Source organism: Bubalus kerabau, chromosome 3, assembly GCF_029407905.1.
Source record: "Bubalus kerabau isolate K-KA32 ecotype Philippines breed swamp buffalo chromosome 3, PCC_UOA_SB_1v2, whole genome shotgun sequence".
NCBI lineage: Eukaryota > Metazoa > Chordata > Mammalia > Artiodactyla > Bovidae > Bubalus > Bubalus kerabau.
In genome coordinates, this window is record NC_073626.1 from 41,995,901 (window position 1) to 42,014,287 (window position 18,387).

The 18,387-nt window shown below is 50.8% G+C and overlaps 1 protein-coding gene across 3 annotated transcripts; it reads right to left on the reverse strand.

Moving 5' to 3' along the window:
* Positions 1-6,220: 6,220 nt before the first annotated feature.
* Positions 6,221-18,141, reverse strand: MAPK13 (mitogen-activated protein kinase 13). Of its 3 annotated transcripts, none has more exons than XR_008711617.1 (13): positions 17,938-18,141; positions 16,952-17,081; positions 15,376-15,434; positions 12,710-12,818; positions 12,487-12,516; positions 12,056-12,103; positions 11,814-11,928; positions 11,600-11,671; positions 10,934-11,013; positions 10,613-10,691; positions 10,346-10,522; positions 9,473-10,079; positions 6,221-8,152 (listed from the first exon to the last, which is right to left on the reverse strand). XR_008711617.1 is itself a non-coding variant. In XM_055571599.1 (12 exons), the coding sequence occupies exons 1-12, from the start codon at positions 18,054-18,056 to the stop codon at positions 9,997-9,999; spliced, it is 1,101 nt and encodes a 366-aa protein (XP_055427574.1). In that variant the 5' UTR covers positions 18,057-18,141; the 3' UTR covers positions 8,296-9,996. The 3 variants fall into 3 exon arrangements, 1 of the variants encoding a protein (XP_055427574.1); XR_008711616.1 differs by having other exon boundaries at positions 9,108-10,079; XM_055571599.1 differs by lacking the exon at positions 6,221-8,152 and having other exon boundaries at positions 8,296-10,079.
* Positions 18,142-18,387: the final 246 nt, after the last annotated feature.

Below are 18,387 nucleotides of genomic sequence, written 5' to 3' on the forward strand. Positions count from 1 at the left end.
ATGTTTTACTCATTTTGTTTTAATTCTTATTTTGCCTTAGTTTTTAGTGGTTCTTCTGGGGATTATAATATGCATCCTAAATTTATCATAGTCTACTTGGATTTTATATTATATCCTGTCACATTAAATATGAGAATCTTGAAACAGTAAAGTTCCTTCCCCAACTTGTGCTGTTGTCTTCATATTTATTAAATGGACATATTATAAACTCTGCAATGTAGTGGTGTATTCTTCACTTTAAGTATTCATGTCTCTTTTAAAGAAACTCTGAGAAAGAATGTACGGTTGACTTTTGAGCAATACAGGAGTTAGGGGTACAGATCCTCTGTGTAGTCAAAACTCTGTGTATAACTTACAGTCAGCCCTCCATCTGTGTGGTTCCTCAGTGTCCAGGGCTCTGCCACCATGGTCCTAACCTGCCACGGATCATGTAGTATGACGCCTATCTAGTGAATTTTTCATTTATGGTTTTCACTCTAGAATTATCTATTAATAGTTTCTAGTTCTCTGATGAATTTGACCACTTGCTCATTAATTATGAGTGCATTTATTAAGGTTCTTGAACATATATATTATTGCCACTTTGAAAGCTTCACCAACTAATTAAATATCTGAGTTATTTCAGAATTGCTTCCTATTGACTGCTTTCTTCTCTTGCCTGGAAAATCCCATGGATGAAGGAGCCTCGTAGGCTGCAGTCCATGGGGTCGCGAAGAGTCGGACAGGACTGAGCGACTTCACTTTCACTTTTCACTTTCATGCATTGGAGAAGGAAATGGCAACCCACTCCAGTGTTCTTGCCTGGAGGATCCCAGGGATGGGGGAGCCTGGTAGGTTGCCGTCTATGAGGTCGCACAGAGTTGGACACTACTGAAGTAACTTAGCAGCAGCAGACTGCTTTCTTTTAGCTATGGTTCACATTTCCATGCTTATTTGCAAATTCAGCATTAAAAAAAAAATCTTCTAATACTGAGCATTGTAGCTGATACATTGTAGAAAATCTAGATTATTTTAGCTTCCTCTAGAGACTATTTTTATCAGGCAGTTAACTTGGCAGGCATAAAATTTCAAATTCTGTGTCCCTTGAGATGGGCAGCTGCTAATATTTCTGCTCAGTTCTTTTAGTTTCCAATTGTCTTTTTCTGGTTGCTTTTTGCTGGGCTCCTTGGAGTATCCCTTGTACATGCACAGGTGAGGAGTCAGCTAAGGGTTTGGTCAAATTTTATATGCATTTTAAAGAAGCCTCTGTGGCTTCTTCCTTTCTTGGATTTCCTTTCTAAACTTGATTCTCTTGACTTGTCAAACCAGTAAGACCAGCAACATCATGCTTGAATTCTGGTCATCCTATGCTAGAATTGTTCTGGGTAGTGCCTTCAGGCAAAAATCCTCATAATCACGTCTTATCCACTTGTACCTCCCTTCTATCAGCAGTTAACTCCCAGTTTTTCTTCCTTTTTTTGTTCTCTCCAGGCCCTTCAAATAATTGTATTCTTTTATTTTATCCAGCGTCCATATTTATTATAATACAATACAGGATACTCCGCAACTACTGGAAGTAGAATCTCCAGCTTCTTTTGATGTTGTTGTTAATTAATTGCCTTCCCAAATGCTAGTGGTAAAGAACCTGCCTGCCAATGCAGGAGACATAAGAGATGCGAGTTCTGTTCTGGGTTTGGAAGATCCCTTGGAGAAGGGAATGGCAACCCACTCCAGTATTTTTGCCTGGAGAATCCCATGGACAGAGGAGCCTGGTGGGCTACAGTCCATGGGGTCACAAAGAGAGGAACACGACTGAAGCAAGTTAGCACGCACGTTAATTAATTAATTGAATTTTGGCTGTGCTGGGTCTTTGTTGCTGTGCACGGGCTTTCTCTCGAGTTGGGGTGAGTGGGGGCTGCTTTTCGTTGCAATGCACAGGCTTCTCACTGTGGTGGCTTCTTGTTGCAGAGTGCAGGCTCTAGGCGTGCAGGCTTCCGTAGTTGTGGCACACGGGCTCAGCGTTTGTGACTCATGGGAGCGATAGCACGCAGGCTTCGGCAGTTGTGGTGCACAGGCTTTGCTGTTCCACAGCATGTGGAACCTTCCCGGACCAGGGCTTGAACCCCTGCCCCTGTATAGGCAGGCAGATTCCTATCCACTGTCCCATCAGGAAGTCCAGAACCTCCAACTTTTGTTAAGATGTCTGAAATTTAAAAGAAAGATCCAAGGTAGAGGTATACATTTGGTATTCACTGACATATAGATAGTATTTAAAGCCATGAGAATAGATGAGACCATTAAGAGGTGAGCATAAATGTAAAAGGGAAACGAGTAGAGAGAGGTTTTTTAAAAAAAAAAATCCTCATTAAATTAAAAGTAATAACAGATGCTTTTATTGAGCTGTGTGCAGAAGACTTTCTATGTATCTCATTGAATTCATCCAACAGTATCGCCAGGCAAGAAATTAAGGCTCAGAGGGAAGTGGTTTGCATGGGGTCACATAGGAAGTGGCAGCAAAGAAGAGCGACTAGTGAAGGAGACTATTGAGAAGGAGCAAACCATGCGGTAGGAGAAAAACCCTGGGTGTATTTTTTAAACTCTCAGAGTCCCAGTTTCCGCATCTGTAAAATGGGACTAGCAATGACCCTGCCATTAGAGGGTTAGAAACAATGTATGCCAAGAACCCGAAACAGTGCACCTAGGAAGCATGCAACCCGAGGACAGATGTAATGCCCATGAATGTTTAATTTGTTGTATTTAGCTTTACTATTGGAGAAGGCAATGGCACCCCACTCCAGTACTCTTGCCTGGAAAATCCTCCTGGATGGAGGACCCTGGTAGGCTGCAGTCCATGGGGTCGCTAAGAGTCAGACACGACTGAGCGACTTCACTTTCATTTTTCACTTTCATACATTGGAGAAGGAAATGGCAACCCACTCCAGTCTTCTTGCCTGGAGAATCCCAGGGACGAGGGAGCCTGGTGGGCTGCCGTCTATGGGGTCGCACAGAGTCGGACACGACTGAAGTGACTTAGCAGCAGCAGCAGCAGCAGCAGCTTTACTGTTTCACGCAAATAGAATGAAGGTCCCCCAGATTCCTCACCCAGGGGTCAGTGGACATAGGGATGGAAAAGACTGAGACGATCAGTAAGGGCAAGAGGAAGAAGGGCCTTCAGGATGCCTGTCTAAAGTGGACTCTGTGGACCAACCAGCATCCAGATGGGAGAAGTGAAAACCGTTTCCACGACCCCTAGGACGCCATGTGTCTGCAGGATTGATGAGTGGACTCTCTGGGTGTGGACAGTACCTCCAGGTCCTTTCAGGGATATAGGCTCAATCCACACAAAAGGAAGAAAACCTACAAATCAAACCAAAAAGTAAAACTTTTATTGTTTTTATTTTATTATGTTATATATTTGATTATAACCCAGTGTTTAAAATAAATATCCATGAATCCACTCTGATATAAATAAATGGCTGAATAAATCTCCCATGCAGGGGAACTCCAAATAATTTCCCTTCTCAAGGAATGGCAATGTAAAGAGGGAAGAAGTAACCGAACAGTGGAGAAATCCGGCTAACACAACCTTACATAAGTAATCAAGGTTAACACTGACAGTGATCCATCACTTTGACACTAAATAACTAAACAACAACAAACTCATGCTATAATATGATCACATTTTACCCATGTGACCTTTGTCCCCAGAACACATTATCCCAGTCTAACCATGAGAACACATCAGACAAACCCTAACTGAGAGACATTTTACAAAATACCTGACCAGTACTCTTCAAAATTGTTGAAATTACTGAAAATAAGCTAAGTCTGAGAAACTGTCATGGCCGAGAGGAACCTCAGGAGACATGTAGCAAAGTGAATGGGATCCTGGAACAGCAGAGAATAGGTAAAAGTTAGGGAAATATAAAAGTATAGATTTTAGTTAATGATATCTCGATATTTATTTATTAGTTGTGATAAACGTAGCGTACTAATTTTAGATATTAATAATAGGGAAACTGGATATGGAGTGCATGGAAAGAAAAGTGTGTAGTCGCTCAGTCGTGTCCAACTCTTTGCAACCCCATGGACTGTAGCCCGCCAGGCTCCTCTGTGCATGGGATTCTCCAGGCAAGAATACTGGAGTGGGTTGTGATGCCCTCCTCCAGGGTATTTTCCAGACCCAGGGATGAAAGCCAGGTCTCCTGCATTGCAGGCGGATTCTTTACCATCTGAGCCACCAGGGATGGTAGCTTTTATATAAATCTAAAACTATTCTAAAACTAGAAGTTTATTTTATATATTTAAACAAAGTTTAAAAGGTACAGCTTAACACTAGACACAGAGAAAGTTTTCTGGAGTCATTTTATTCCTGATTGTTAGGGAGGTGCCTGAAGTCATGGCTTCACTGTTAAAAAAAGGACAGGAAACAGGAGAGACAGGTGTGGACAATGGCAGGCAGGCTCCTGGACAGGCAGAGAAGGGTATCAGTTAGTTGGAACAATGGAAAAATCTGGGAGAGAGGCAGAGAGAGCCACATGTCATCTCACCTGTTCTTTGAAAACTCACACCTAGGCTGAACATGTTGGAAACAGTTGAACAGTGGGTTTTTAACCACTGGCCTTAAAAAGGAGTGAAGGGAAGGAAGGAAGGAGGGAAGGAAGGAAGGAGAGGAGGGAGGCAGGGAGGAAGAAGGAGGAGAGAAAGAGAGTTTCCATTTCAAAAAATTCTTACTTAAAACAACTTTCTGGACTGTTAGCAGTATTTCACAATGCAGTCATCTCATTTTGGCAGCTTGATTGATTTCCTGATTTTCAGGAAAACTGAGCTGTCATCTGGTTCCTACTTGGCTGTTTTACCGACATGAATATGCAGTTCTCACAAAATGTGAAATGGCTGCTGAAGAAGTGAAGTATATAATTCTTTCTGACGTGTTGCTCCAAGCCCTGCACTGTCTCAAAGATGAAGAAACGCAGTGGAGAACCTTTCCTCCTTTCCCCATAAAAAAAGAGAGGGAGGTTCACTTCTTTGGGCGTTTTTCACATGGACTGAAGGTTCTGAGCCAGCCTGTCGGGCGGGAGCGGATGGGAATGGGTGCGCCTCCACGGTTTTCCGTGATGCCCACGCAGCTCCCCGAGGCTCCAGAGCAGCGGCTGCGGCATGATCTCTGGGTCCTCTCAAGAGCATGGCTGTCATCAACACGTGTTTTTGAGCACCCCCTGGTACAAGAGCTAATTTTGACTCTCTATGCACTTTCCCCTCACCAGTCCCAAGAGGTGGTAGGCCCTTCTATACCATTTTAGAGAAAGAAAATGAGGTTCAAAGGAGTAGATACCCTGCCCCCCCAACTTACGTGGTGTGATGGTTAGTTTTATGTGTCAACTTGGATAGGCCGTATGCCCAGTGGTATCCTTAGACCCTAGTCTAGAAGATGCTGGTTTTGTAGATGTGATTAACACATCTACAATCTGACTTTATGTAAAGCATAAATGTTTGCAGACCTCATCTAATTAGTTGAAGGCCTTAAGAGCAAAAATTGAGTCTTCTTAGAAAGGACAGAATCTGCCTCAAACCTATAAGATGTTCTGCCTGAATTTCCAGTTTACTAGCCTGCCCTTCAGATTTCAGGCTTGCCAGCTACTCCCCACCCAGTTCCATGAGCCAATTCCTTAAATCCATCTCTCCCTTCTCTCTCAACCCCAGGTCTTTTCAGAAGCAAAGCCCACAACTCCACACTTCTCAACTCCACCCTCTGCTGCCTCCTAGATCCTGCCTGAGAAGCTGCAGATAGCAGGGTCGTAATATAAGCTGTACTATAAGAGACCGAGGTCAGATCTCTTGAGAACCCTCTGAGGGAAGATGTAATATGAAGGAGACCAGTTGAGTGGAGAAAACCACTGTTGAGGAGGAGGACGTGACAATGTCAGGAAGATGGGGTAATCAAGGACGGAAGAGCATGAGGCAGAGAAAACAGAAATAATGGTTAATGCTGAGTGAGCACTTCCCATGTGCCAGGTACTGTTCTGAGTGCTTCCCTTATGTTAATTTCTTAGTACAATTAGGCTCACTTTATAGATGAGGAAACTGAGGCCCAGGGTCACAGTTTCTGGTACAGGGTAAAACAGCAGGGAGTTGCCAGAGCCCAACACTTAACCCCTTAGGAAGCCACACAGGGTAAAACAGAGGTGCCGCTCTTCTGACAGGATGGAAAGGCGAGGCTGGGCTGGTCTGTCATTTCTAAAGCCAAGGCCGGATCTTGCTTGCCTGGAGGAAATCCAACCACAATCTCTGTTGGGGTTCCTCCTTGGAACTTCTGTATAAACAGAAGTTCTGGGATCTTATGAACCCCACAATAGGAGGAAAGTTCCTTCTCTTCACCAATCTGTACTTAAAAGCCCTGAGGTGCTGCGTCAGTTAAGAATGTGTAGGCTCTCCATGGTGGCTCAGCAGTCAAGAATCTGTCTGCTGTGCAGGAGACCCGGGTTTGATCCCTGGGTCGGGAAGATGCCCTGGAGGAGAGCATGGCAACCCACTCCAGTATTCTTGCCTAGAGAATCCCATGGACAGAGGAGCCTGGCGGGCTGCCGTCCAGTGACACAGAGTCGGACACAACTGAAGTGGCTAAACAGCAGCAGCAGCAGCAGCAGGCTCTCCACAAGAGAAACCCTAAATAATTTCAGCCAAGACCAGGAGACCTTGGCTTATGGTCCAGCCTCCCCGAGCATACTCAGCAGCCTCCTCCTGAGTTTTTCCAGGGTGTTGACAGGGAGCTGGACACAGTCCCAGAAGAATGTGGGCACTCATGGCCCTCTGCCTGGTTCCGGTCAGGAGAAACCACCTGCTAAGCCACACCACTTCTCAAACGCACTTCCCTTCCTCACTCCCTCACCTTCGTGCCCTCCTGGAGTCCTACTAAAATACTCTCAAGGGGGAGACCTTCGGGAAAACAAAGAGCAGCAAGTGTCTTCCTGGGAGTTTCTCCTCTTGGCCAGTTGCCACAAGCCTGTCTTCTGTGTCTGTGATGGTTGAGGGGATGGGACAGTAACGCAGGAGCGAGGAGCACACACCTGGTCTCAGTGGCTGACTGCGCCCCTGTTGCGGGGAAAGAACAGGGCGGTGCTAAACAGGAGACCTGGACCCCAGCCTCTGCTCTGGGCCAAATGTCTTCATCAGTAAAACTGTTTAGAAGGAATGCTGTGGGGGTGGGGGTGGGAGGAGTCCACCTTCTTGAAAACTAGATACAGAGGCCTCTGCAAATTGCCTAGCAAAATGCCCCAGTCAGACCCATCCCTCCCTGGATGGTAAGGTTGGGAGACACAGGAATGGCAGGAAGTATGTGTTGTGGCGTCCGGGGGGCAGATCTTGGCATTTCCAGCCTGGCTCCATGATCATACAAGGTGAGGTGTGGGGGTACAGGTGGTGGTTAAGAAGTAGCAAAGGATCCCTAAAGTCGCATTTTTGTATCCAAGACAGAGGTTTTAACTAGGATCCCTGAACCACAGCCTGTACACTGGAATTCAGAGGTCGGTGAACTGAGATTGGAAAATATTACAACTTAACCTCCACTCACCTCCATTTTCTCAGTTATGAATAAAGGCAAAAAACTGCAGTTGTATTGGCAGGGCCAGTAGAAAGCACTGCTTTTTCTTTTACATTTGCAGGTATCTTGAAACATTGTTTAAACTCATTTCTACTTCAAGTTGACAGTGGTTTATTGGGCTCATCCCCTCAATTCTTGTTATTTAATGTATTAAAGAAACCCATATATTACAACATCACACGCTTCGATATTTTCACAACTGTATTTCATCATAGCAAGTTTCCTTTGTGATCCCTGTATGCAAAGGAAAATATTTTGAGAAGGGATTCACGGCACAAAAGAGGTAAAGGGCCCCCAGACCAGGAGCAGTCCCTATTGACACGCTGGCCCCGAGTGAGGATGGCTGCCCAGCTGAGCACAGGCTCCCACAGGAGGACCCAGGTCAGAATCCCACCAGGCACTGCTCCTGCTCCGGGAAACCTTGGCGTAGGACGCAGGGGTGAGGCATGACCGCGGCAAGTCACTGAGATCTTTAGCTCGATGGAGTGGCCTTGGGCCTCTGCTGCCCATTGTGAAAAAGGAGATCTCCAGCCTCTTTACCTTCAGCTACATGAGGATGGAGCCCCAAGCTCACTGTGGAATAAAGGGAAGGGAGCACTCAGTTGTTGTTCTTAGGAAGTTTTTTCAGCCACCCGCCCACCCCCCCAACCCTTTGCTTTTTTGCCATGCTGTGCAGCACCCAGGATCTTAGTTCTCCGGCTAGGGATTGAACCCACGCACCCTGCAGTGAAAACACGGAGTCTTAACCATTGGACCACCAGGGAAGTCCCCAGCCCAATTTAAAGAAACAAAAGCCAAGTGTAGGGAGAAGGGACAAGAGAGATTCTTCCTCCTGCAGCTACAGTTATATTTTCTTGGCTGAGGGATGAGAGGAAAGTGTCAACCGATGAACCAATATTGGTACATTATTATTAAAAGTCCATAGCTTATTTGAGGGTTCACTGTTTGTGTTGTACAGTTCCACTGGTTTTGAAAAATGCATAATGTCGTGTATCCACCATGACATCATTCAGAATAGTTTTACTGCCCTAAAAATGCCCTGTCTGAGCCTCAGTTTTAACATCTCTAAAATGAGAAAGTGAAACTCCTCTAAATCCCCTCATCCTCCCATTGTGGGTTTCTAATTTAGGCCTCTTGACAAATTAACGTGGTACTGAAATCAACAAAATGTTGCTCTAAGTGTGACCTGATATCCATCAGAATCACTGAGCTTGGGTTGAGGTAACAGGGTCCTCATTCAAACCTTCTGGGGTCTCAACCCCAGACCCGTTAAACCCAGGGTCAGAGCCCACGAATCTGCATTTTTAATCAGACCCTGGTGCACAGGGAAGTTTGAGGCCCCAACAGAGAATTCAAGCCTGAACACGAGGATCCAATCCATTGTCAGGTTAGAGCTCAGGAGCGATGTACAATTCCCCAAAGGGGGAAGGAGCCAAACTGTTTTCCTGGAAAAAGCCCATTTCTGCCTTCCGCAGCTCCCAGTCAACAAGCCTGCCGTTGTTTCACATCTTGATTGCTGATCACTCACCCAAAATAACCTGCATGCAGTGTTTCACCAGCTGCAGCTCTCTCTGCAACTGCCTTAATTTAGCAGCCAGTCACATTTGACTCTACAACAAAGGGGCTCTGGGAAGGGGCCCCTCCCTCATGGCCATCTGTCATGGATTGAATAAAGTGCCCCCCAAATTCATGTCCCCCACCCAGAACCTCAGAATGTGACTTTATTGAAAATAAGGTATTTGCAGACGTAATTACCAAGGATTAAGATGAGATCATACTAGATTAGGGTGGGTCCTAAATTCAGTGACTGATGTTCTTATAAGATCAAAGACACAGTAGTGGAGAAGGCCACGGGAAGACAGGGGCAGAGATAGGGATGATGTAGTGACATACAGGTCAAAGAACACCAAAGGTTCCAGGAGTCACCAGAAGCTAAAAAGAGGCCAGGAGAGATTCTTCCCTAGAATCTTCAGAGGGCACATGGCCCGGCCAACACCTTGATTTCAGACTTCCAGCCTCCAGAACTGTGAGAATAAATTTCTATGATTTTAAAGCCTCCCAGTTTGTGGTAATTTGTTACAGCAGCACTAGCAAGCTAATAAATCATTACTACCGCAGACCACCGCCCCAGTTCAGCCCCACTCCAGCCATGAAAGAAAGGACCCCACACACACAAGCAATTCTCCACATTATGTGCTTTAATGATCAGAGCTATTTTCTCCCAAGCAACACCTCTGAATTCTGCGTCTACTAGGCCTGTTTCCTACACAAGCCCTCCATCCTCTGCTTGGAAGGCTATAATCCAAGACGGGTTGAGACTTCAGTAGTGATAAATAAATATTGGTCCCAGGGGCAGTGCCTGGCAGGTGGTACCACGAGGCCATTCCTGGGCTCAGCCGAGGGTCGGGCTAGAAGGGTCACTGCAGCTTCATGCCACTCCGGCGCCGAGAGTCCTTCCGGGCAATGGGGCTGAAGTTCACGATCTCCTTGTAGATGTGCTCTGAGGAAGGCAGGGGGTTCGGGGGGTGGTGGGTGCTGAGGGCAATTGCCTGCCTCCCTCCCCCAACAGACATGGTGCAGAGCGGAAAGTCTGCTCAGCACAGGGAGAAAGAAGCGCACGCAGGAGACTGTTTGCTCAGAGAGAAAGAGGCCACAGTCTCCAGGAGAAATGCCAGGGCTGCTGAGGCCAGGCGGGGAAACGAGGCCAGCAGAGGAGACAGAGGCTACAGGCTGCCGGGGGAAGGCGCTGAGGCGCCCGGCCCTTACGCTTCCATTCATCCACTGTGAGTTTCTCGCGTTCTAAGGAATCCTCCAGTGGCTGCTGGGCCTCTGTCTCCTCCTCAGGGTCCCGGAAGGGCTCAAAGAAGGGGTGGGCGAGGGCCTGTGAGGCCGTCAGGCGCTTGTCCACGTCCAGCTCCAGCATCTTCTCCAGCAGGTCTGTGGCTGCCATCACAGAGCGTGAGCCTCCCGCCCTGGGCCTGGGAGAACCCAGCCCGCCCGCGGGGACACAGACTGCAGGCCCCTGAGACTCACCCTGGGGGCTGGCACGTGGGAAGAGCTGAGAGAAATCCTTTTTGGGGCTTTGTGGCAGGGACTGGATGTAGGATTTGGCCTGGAAGACAGAACAGCAGAGTAATCCCCAGTTGTCAGTTCCTTGGGACTCAAGCCATAGGATCTAGAGCAGGGACCCCAGAAAAGCCGCTGAGCAGGGCTGAGGGCTCAGGTCTGAATCCAAAGTGAGATAAAGGCAAGAGCCCTTGCCAGGGCAGAGGGGCAGTGGAGGTGAGCCCACCTCCCTGACCCTGGTCAGCCAAGGGCACAGCCCCGGCCAGCCTGGGCCCATCTGCCACTCACCGCCTTGTCATTCAGCTTCTGCACAAACTCTGCGCCCGGCACCCCGGTCACTTTCAGGATCTGGGTCAGCTGGTCCAGGTCTTGGCAGCAGGTTAAGGCTCGGCCTCACTCACTGGGGTGGGAGGTGGTCTGGAGCCGCCCTTCCCGCTGCCCCTCCATCAGGCCCGCCCAGCAGGGTGGACCATCCAGGCTCCAGACACTCACCTCCTCCTGTTTTCAGGAGGGGAGGTTCATCCTTCAGGACGCAGATGAGACTTGCCACCTGCCAGGCTGGGTTAAGGGTCCCTCCCCACAAATGCTCCTGCAGGTGCCGCCTTCCCAGCCTCATCCCACTCCGTCACCTCCGTGCATTTCTTTGTCTACTCCCCCCACAGCCTTGCATTCTGAGTTTGGCAGGGAGACCCCGTCTCGTCTCCCCAGTCCCGGTATGGCACACGGAGGTGCTCAACTGGTGCGTGTGGTGCCAAAACATCAAGTACTTTTCTGCAGGATGGTGGAATCACAGGTGACTGGTTTTCATCATTTTGCTTCTCTGCACTTTAAAATTACTCCACTGAGAAGCATGTATCACTTTCACATTAAGAAAAAGAGAGATATTTAAGTAATAAAGTGTCTGTTGAAGGAATGAATCCCTGGATGAAGACTGGCTTTTCCAGCAAAGGATACAGTCTTTCCCCTTGAACAGCGTCTTCCCTGTCAGCATCTCTGCCATGATACAGCCCACAGACCAGATGTCCACTGCAGAGGGAGGAGGAGGAGGTGTCACCTGGACCGGCTGGCCAGGACCCGACAGTTGGTCAACCCAGAGTCTCCAAGACAGGCTTGAGGCAGCCATCAGAGAAGACCCTCAGTCCCCTCCCCGGGGCAGCTGACCACTGACCAGTCTGATTGTAACGCATCCAGCTGAGAATCACCTCAGGGGCCCGGTACCAGCGGGTCACCACGTAACCTGTCATCTCCACATCCGTATGCCGTGCCAACCCAAAATCCAAGATCTACAACTCAGGGCACAAAGGAAAAAGAGCTCGCTGAGGAGAGGGAGCTCCTGGAGCAGCGTCTGGGGGCTCCGGTGGAAGAGGGGCCCACCCCAAGCCCAGGCTGACTCCGCCGCAGCCCAATCACCTTCAGCTCACAGTCCTCATTCACAGCGAGGTTGCCCGGCTTCAAGTCCTAGAGGAGAGGAGAGATGGAGCGCTGGATGGAGGCAGAGACGAGGTGGCCCCACTTGGCCACCACCCAGCACGCGGCCCTGGCCCTTTCTCTGGGTGCCGGGCTCCTGTGCAGTAAGGGTTGGACCGGGTGTCCTCTAGGGTCCATCCAGCTCTAAAATGCTCCTGACTCTTGGAGCCTGAAACACCCAGCTCAGCTTCACTGGTTGACAGTTTCCCAGAAAGTTCCCCAAAACACAGCAATTCTTCTGAGCAGGCCTTCCTGGGCCAAGGCTGGTCTGAAAACTCCCTATCCCCGGCTCCCCTTGTGCCATCTCCCCCCAACTTCAAGAAGACCCCAGGGGTGGGCAGGGCCTTTGAGGATGTAGCAGAGAAATCACTCACCCTGTGGATGACTCCAGCTGAGTGGATGTACTGTGTTGGGGAGAGAGAGGGAGAAGCCTGAGTCCAGAGTCCAGCTTTCACACCAGGTGCTTTGGGCTGGCTCAGAGACCGCCTCTGCCCTGTCATGGCGTGTTCTCCCAAACCTTCAAGGCCTGGCCTCCCCCAGACCCCAGGTCTCAACACCCAGCCCCTCTCCTCTGCCCTCTGGCAGGCTCCCACCCACCTTAAGACCCTTGAGCATCTGGTACACCAGGTACTGGATCTTGTCCTCACTGAACTCCATCCCCATGATCTTCTGCAGGTCCGTCTGCATGAAGGGCATCACCAGGTAGCTGCAAGGCATGAGGGCTTCCTGAACAGTCCCTAGCCCCACCCAGCCCCAGGTCCCAGCTCAGAGGAGGGGCACGGGGCTGGGGCAGAACAGAGGCCTTAGAGATGACCTTCGTGTGCGAAAAGAGCCAGCCCCACAACAGCCAGCCAAATCCCCAGGCAGTGGGCCTCCCGGCTCCTGGCTCCCAGCCTGGCCCTGGCGGCTGCCCTGTTGGCAGAGCTCAGGGTGTTTCAGCTGGAGCTGTGCTCAGGAAAACCAAATGCAGCAGTGTTCCCGCTCTTCAAAGGTGTCCTCTCCTTGCCCTCCTCCACGCCCCACAGAAAGCCACTGCTGTGAGTTAGAAACATCTGCCAGGATTTCCTTCTGCTTCTGTACAAATATTTTCTCCCCACCTCAGAGGGTCATGAGCTGCCATGAAAATCCTCAAACATCCAAAAATGTCTTCCTTCCAAGAAGGAAACAATAAAACAGTTTCTAGGAGGGTGAAGAAGGAAGAAAGAGAGTTGAACCATCACCCTCTCTTAATGGGATTGCAAAACAGGTCAAAGTCAGCAAAATGTAACTGCTACTCAAGGCAGTAACAGCAAAGTCCAGACAAAAAAGGATAAAGATCTAGAAAGGAATTAAAAAAATAAAAGAATCTGGAGGCCATCTCCATAAGCCTGTGACTTCCGGTCTTCTTCCACCTGACTGCACCCGCTCCCACGCACTGGGACCCCCTGCTCCAGGCACAGGCTCCTCTCCACCTTCATGTTTCACCTCTACGTGGAAACTGATTCTTTTCAGCTGACAAGCTCACTGACGTCTTAAGGTGCTACAGGCACCCTCCCTTAACCTTATTTCTTCGAGTACCCCACTCCTTCTCGCTGTCCCTCCTGATCAAACTTCTAGAAAGAGTGGTCCTCACCTGTCCACCCCACTGCCTTAATGCGCAGTTCCCTGACAACAGGATGTCTGTTCCTGCCCCACCAGCCCAGCGCACACACCCACGACTCCCTTTCTTTCTACTGGAACTTGTGCAAAGCTTGACACCCCCTCAGGATTCTCTGCAAATCCTACCTCGGGTCAGGCGGCCCCAGCTCTCTGCCTGCGCATTCTCGTGTACCTTCTCTCTCATGTTGGTATCTTGACCCACAGCATCGAATCATGCTCTACACTAGCCTGTCCCTGGGCTTCGGCTCTCATCTGCCAGTGATTATTCTGGCCCAAATCCACATCCCTGGCTCAGACCTTCCTAAACTCTGGGTTTATTTGCTGATTAAACACTTGAATGTTCATAGGCTTTGCAAAAATGAAGTGTCCAAAGTGGAGTTCATTATCTTTCTCCTAAGATCGGTTCTTCCTTCACCTTGTATTGCGAGTAGGAACCTGGCATCCCCTGGCTCTCCTTGCCACTGCATCCCAAGGGATACAACACTCGGACAGTGCTGCCTCTCGATGGGTCTCAAGTCAGCTCTTGGGACCCCATCACCTTGACTGCATTTAGACCAAGGTCTAGTTCTCCCAGAGCTGTGTCCCTGCTCCTTTCTTGCTGCTGCCAGAGTGCATCCCCCAAATCCGATCTGATCACCTCACCTTGCTGCTCAAAACTTCTATAGCCTTGAGGCTGCCTGTGGAATCAAGTCTGGACTCAGCCTAACTAAATCAGCCACTGCTTCACTGCACTTCTCAGGATGGCCCAGCCTCTTTCACACATGCATCATGGCTTGGTCCATGCAGTTCCTTCTCCTTGGGACGCCTTCAGCCCTTCTACCTCAGGCAAATATTGACTCATCCTTCAGCGCTGAGTTCAGAGTTACCTCCTCTGTGAAGCCCACTGAGGCAGCTGGCAGTTCCCGGCTCTACCCAGACTTAGAGCACTGACCACCACGGTCAGTATTCACCACTGTCCGTCCCGGAGGAGCTGGTCCACTTTAAATTCCCAATGCTAAGCCCAGCAGCTGGCATTGTAGGGGAAAAAAATCCATTCAAACTCACTGCATTAAACTGAAAACAAAAGCATCCTAATAAAGAGAACTGAGGCTACAGTTGAAATAAGACTAGAAAAAAAAAAAATCCACCCTGTCAAAGTTTCCTAAAATTTAGCAGGTACTGCGCTAGCAAAGCCGTGCATTTAGCAACTAAATTTTCATGTTCTGTGCAATTCTGAGAAACATCCCCATTGGCCAGGGCAGCTAAGGCTTTGTGATCCTCCCTTCATTCTAGGAAGAGTCCTGAGGTCCAGACCCACACCTGCACCAGGACATGGTGAGGGAGGCTGATGCAAATCCTGTGGGGACCGGCACCGATGTCTCTGCGGTTTTAAGGGTGGTTAAAGTAAAGCAGATGAGCAGACAGCTCTGTGTCAGCTAGGCTCCGTAAAAAGCCCTTGCCACCTTTTCAGGCCAGCTGTTCTCTCCACCCTGGGCTGGATCTCTCCCCAGCCCAAAGGCATACAGCCTCCTGGGACAGGAAGCCCCCCTTTGCCAGGAGAGATAACCTGGACACTCCCCTTACTTGCCCCCCCAGTGGCAAGTAAGGTCTGCAAATATCCTGGAACCCGGCACAGCCCAACTTACAAGTCATGGAAGTTGCGCAGGGAGGAGGCTGGGGTGAAGACATCCAGGAGCCCGATGACCTAAAGAGAAGATGGCCAGTGAGGGCCGGGCAGCCGCTGCACCCCTCTGCATCTGTCCTCTGCGGCCCCAGGCCTGCACAGGACCACCTGCCCTTTCCTAGAACAGCACCTCCAGCAGGAGGCAGGTTCCCAACCTTCTGAGAAGAAGCAGTAAAAGGGGCAGAGGCAGGAGATGGATTCCTCCACCTGGGCAGGAATTTGCAGTGCACTGCGATGGAGAGTCAGGCTGGGATAAGGGATGGTGGACATGTCTGTGCTCACTGACCCCAAGTCTGGTGCTCAGGACAAGCAGCAAAAACCCAGCCTCTGCTCAGACAGGGAACCTCGAGTGGGGAAGGGAATTGAGGAGGGGATAGAGAAGGGATCTTCCAGCCAGCAGGCTCCCTGTCCTTGACCTTGGGTCTCACCACATCCAGCCCTGCCTGCCAAAGGGCTGATTCAGAGCTGGGGCCAGACTTTCCAGCTGGAGGCCATGGGGAGGAGCTGACCGAGGAGGAATGGGACTTAAAATATGCATAGTGTTTTGAACTCATTGTTTTAAATGCTTGGGTTTCCCTGGGGTGGCTTAGCAGTATAGAATCCTCCACCTGGATTCTATACTGGGGGTCAGGAGGATCCCCTGGAGGAGGAAATGGCAACCTACTCCAGTATTCTTGCCTGGAGAATTCCATGGACAGAGGAGTCTGGCGGGCCACAGTCCATGGGGTCACAGAGTCAGACACAATTGAAGCAACTTAGCACATTTTTAAAAACGCTTGTCTGCCAATACAGGTATCCTGCAGCAAAGCCTAGGGGCCAGGCTCAGCACTGGGTCACTAGTTTCCTGGCTGTCTCAATCAGACAGGACAGTCTTGAAGTCAGGCTCTGGGGCCTGGAGCCAGGCTGTCTAGGGTCAGATCCCAGCTCTGCCACTGACTAACCATATAATCTGTCTGTCTACGGCCATACCACCCTGAACATGCCTGATCTCGTCTAATAACCTGTGAGTCTTTCTGTGCCTCAGTTTCCCTGTCTGTATAAGGGGGTAATGGTACTTATACGATACTGTGAGGATTAAACATTCTAATTTCTGCAAAGTTCTTAGAACTGTGCCTGGCACATAAGTGCTCACAGGTTTCTATTAGCCTTGTTGTAATTATGTGGAAACAACATTAACCAGGATACTGGGCACCAGGTCTCAGATCTAGAACAACTACGGAGTTCCTCGGTGCCCATTTCCTCATAACAGTGAGATACCAAGTTCATTCTGCTCCACTGCCAAAAGTTCCTTTGCACCTTACCTGGGAAGTAGGCAGGGTGGGTCCTGGCACATAGTTTTAATAATCAGGTGAGGAACAAGGATCCAGAGGAGCAGGGAGGAGGTTCCCTTTCTGCTGGCGCTGTTGGGTTATCACCTCGGGGTATCTTCCGTGTGTGCGTATGCACGTGTGCACACACACGGAGGGGCTGCTCAGGACCCTCTCTGGGGCTGCCCTCCCGTCCCTGCCTCCCCAAAGCAGCCCCCGGGTCCAGCCTACGTTCTCATGCTGCATGTGTTTCAGCAGCAGCAGCTCCCGATAAGCCCGCTTGGCAAAGATCTCGGACTGGAAGGGCCGGCTCAGCTTCTTGATAGCCACCTTCTCTCCTGACCGCTTGTCAATGGCTGAGCTGTAGGGTCAAAGGCAGGTCAGCAGGGAGTACACCCCCCCCCCCCGCCCCGCCCCAACCTGGAGGCAGGCAGGGCTCCAGACCCTGGGTGGCATCTCCAGGCCATCTGGGGAGCCATGGCCATCCTCATCCCAATCCCTCTGGGCCAGTAGTCTAAGCTGGGAGGAGCTGATGCCCACCACCTGGAATGTGAGTGAGCCGCTGAAAGCACAGTGGGACTGGGAGAGTGAGGAGGGAGCAAGCAGGATCTGAGAGAGGTGCCCTGCACCAAGGTCAAACACAAGTTAATGTCAATAGGATCCCGAACAACTTGGCAAGTCACTTCTTGTTTGTGTCTCCGTGTACCCATGTGTATTAAATATTTAACAATCAATCGGGATTCGGCCAGATGAACTCTGGGGTCCCTTGTAAGTCCTGGAGAAACAGATGCAGTCCTAATTCAACCCACAGAGACCCCCAGCAAGCAGGTGCGAAAAGCGAGCTGGCGCCTGGGGCGGCCCCATGGCCAGCCTCCGCAGCCCGAGGCTCCTACTCCACTTCAAGATCCAGTTGCTGCCTCCTCCAGTCCCAGGGCTCAGCCTGGGAAAAGCACCCGCGAAAGTCTTCCCAACCCGCAGGACTCTGGGCCTTGGGGTCCTTGATCAAAAGTGGTGGGCGCACAGCTCGGCGCGCCCAGCAGGTGAGGGGCCACCGGGTGCGGATCCGGGAAGCGGGGGGCATTGGCCGGGCTCTGGCTCTTGCGGAGGCCCCGCCCGCGTCCCGGTGCCTGGGCGCCCACCAGCGGCCTGGCTCGATGCCCCAGGCGCCCCCGACGCCCCAGTGGTCGCGCAGGCGCGGGGTAGGGGGAGGGTCTCACCACACTGAGCCGTAGGCCCCGCTGCCTATGTGCGTCAGGGACACGTAGGTCTTGGGCAGCTCCCAGGCGGTCTTGTTGACGTCCTGCTTGTAGAAGCCCTTTTTCCGGGTGAAGCTCATCCCGGGCACTCGGTGTTGGCGGCCGCAGCGCCGTGGTTGCGCTCGCGGCCCGCCGGGCTCCCAGCACCTGGCCCCCGCCCGCGGTGCCCGCGGTGCCCGCCCAGGCCTCCCGCTCCTCCCCTGCGCGAGGGCGGGTCCCCGTCCAGGCCACGCGTCCCACCTGCCGGCGCGCCCAGGTGCGCTGCGCGGCCACGCCCGGGCCTGCCCGGCCGCGGCTCCCGGGAGCCTCGGGTTTCCGCCGGGGTCCGAGTTCGGAACCCCGGCCATAGACCCGCGCGAAGCGGCAGGGGCGCGGTGGTGCAGGGGGTGGGGTGGGGGGCGCTTCCCGCCG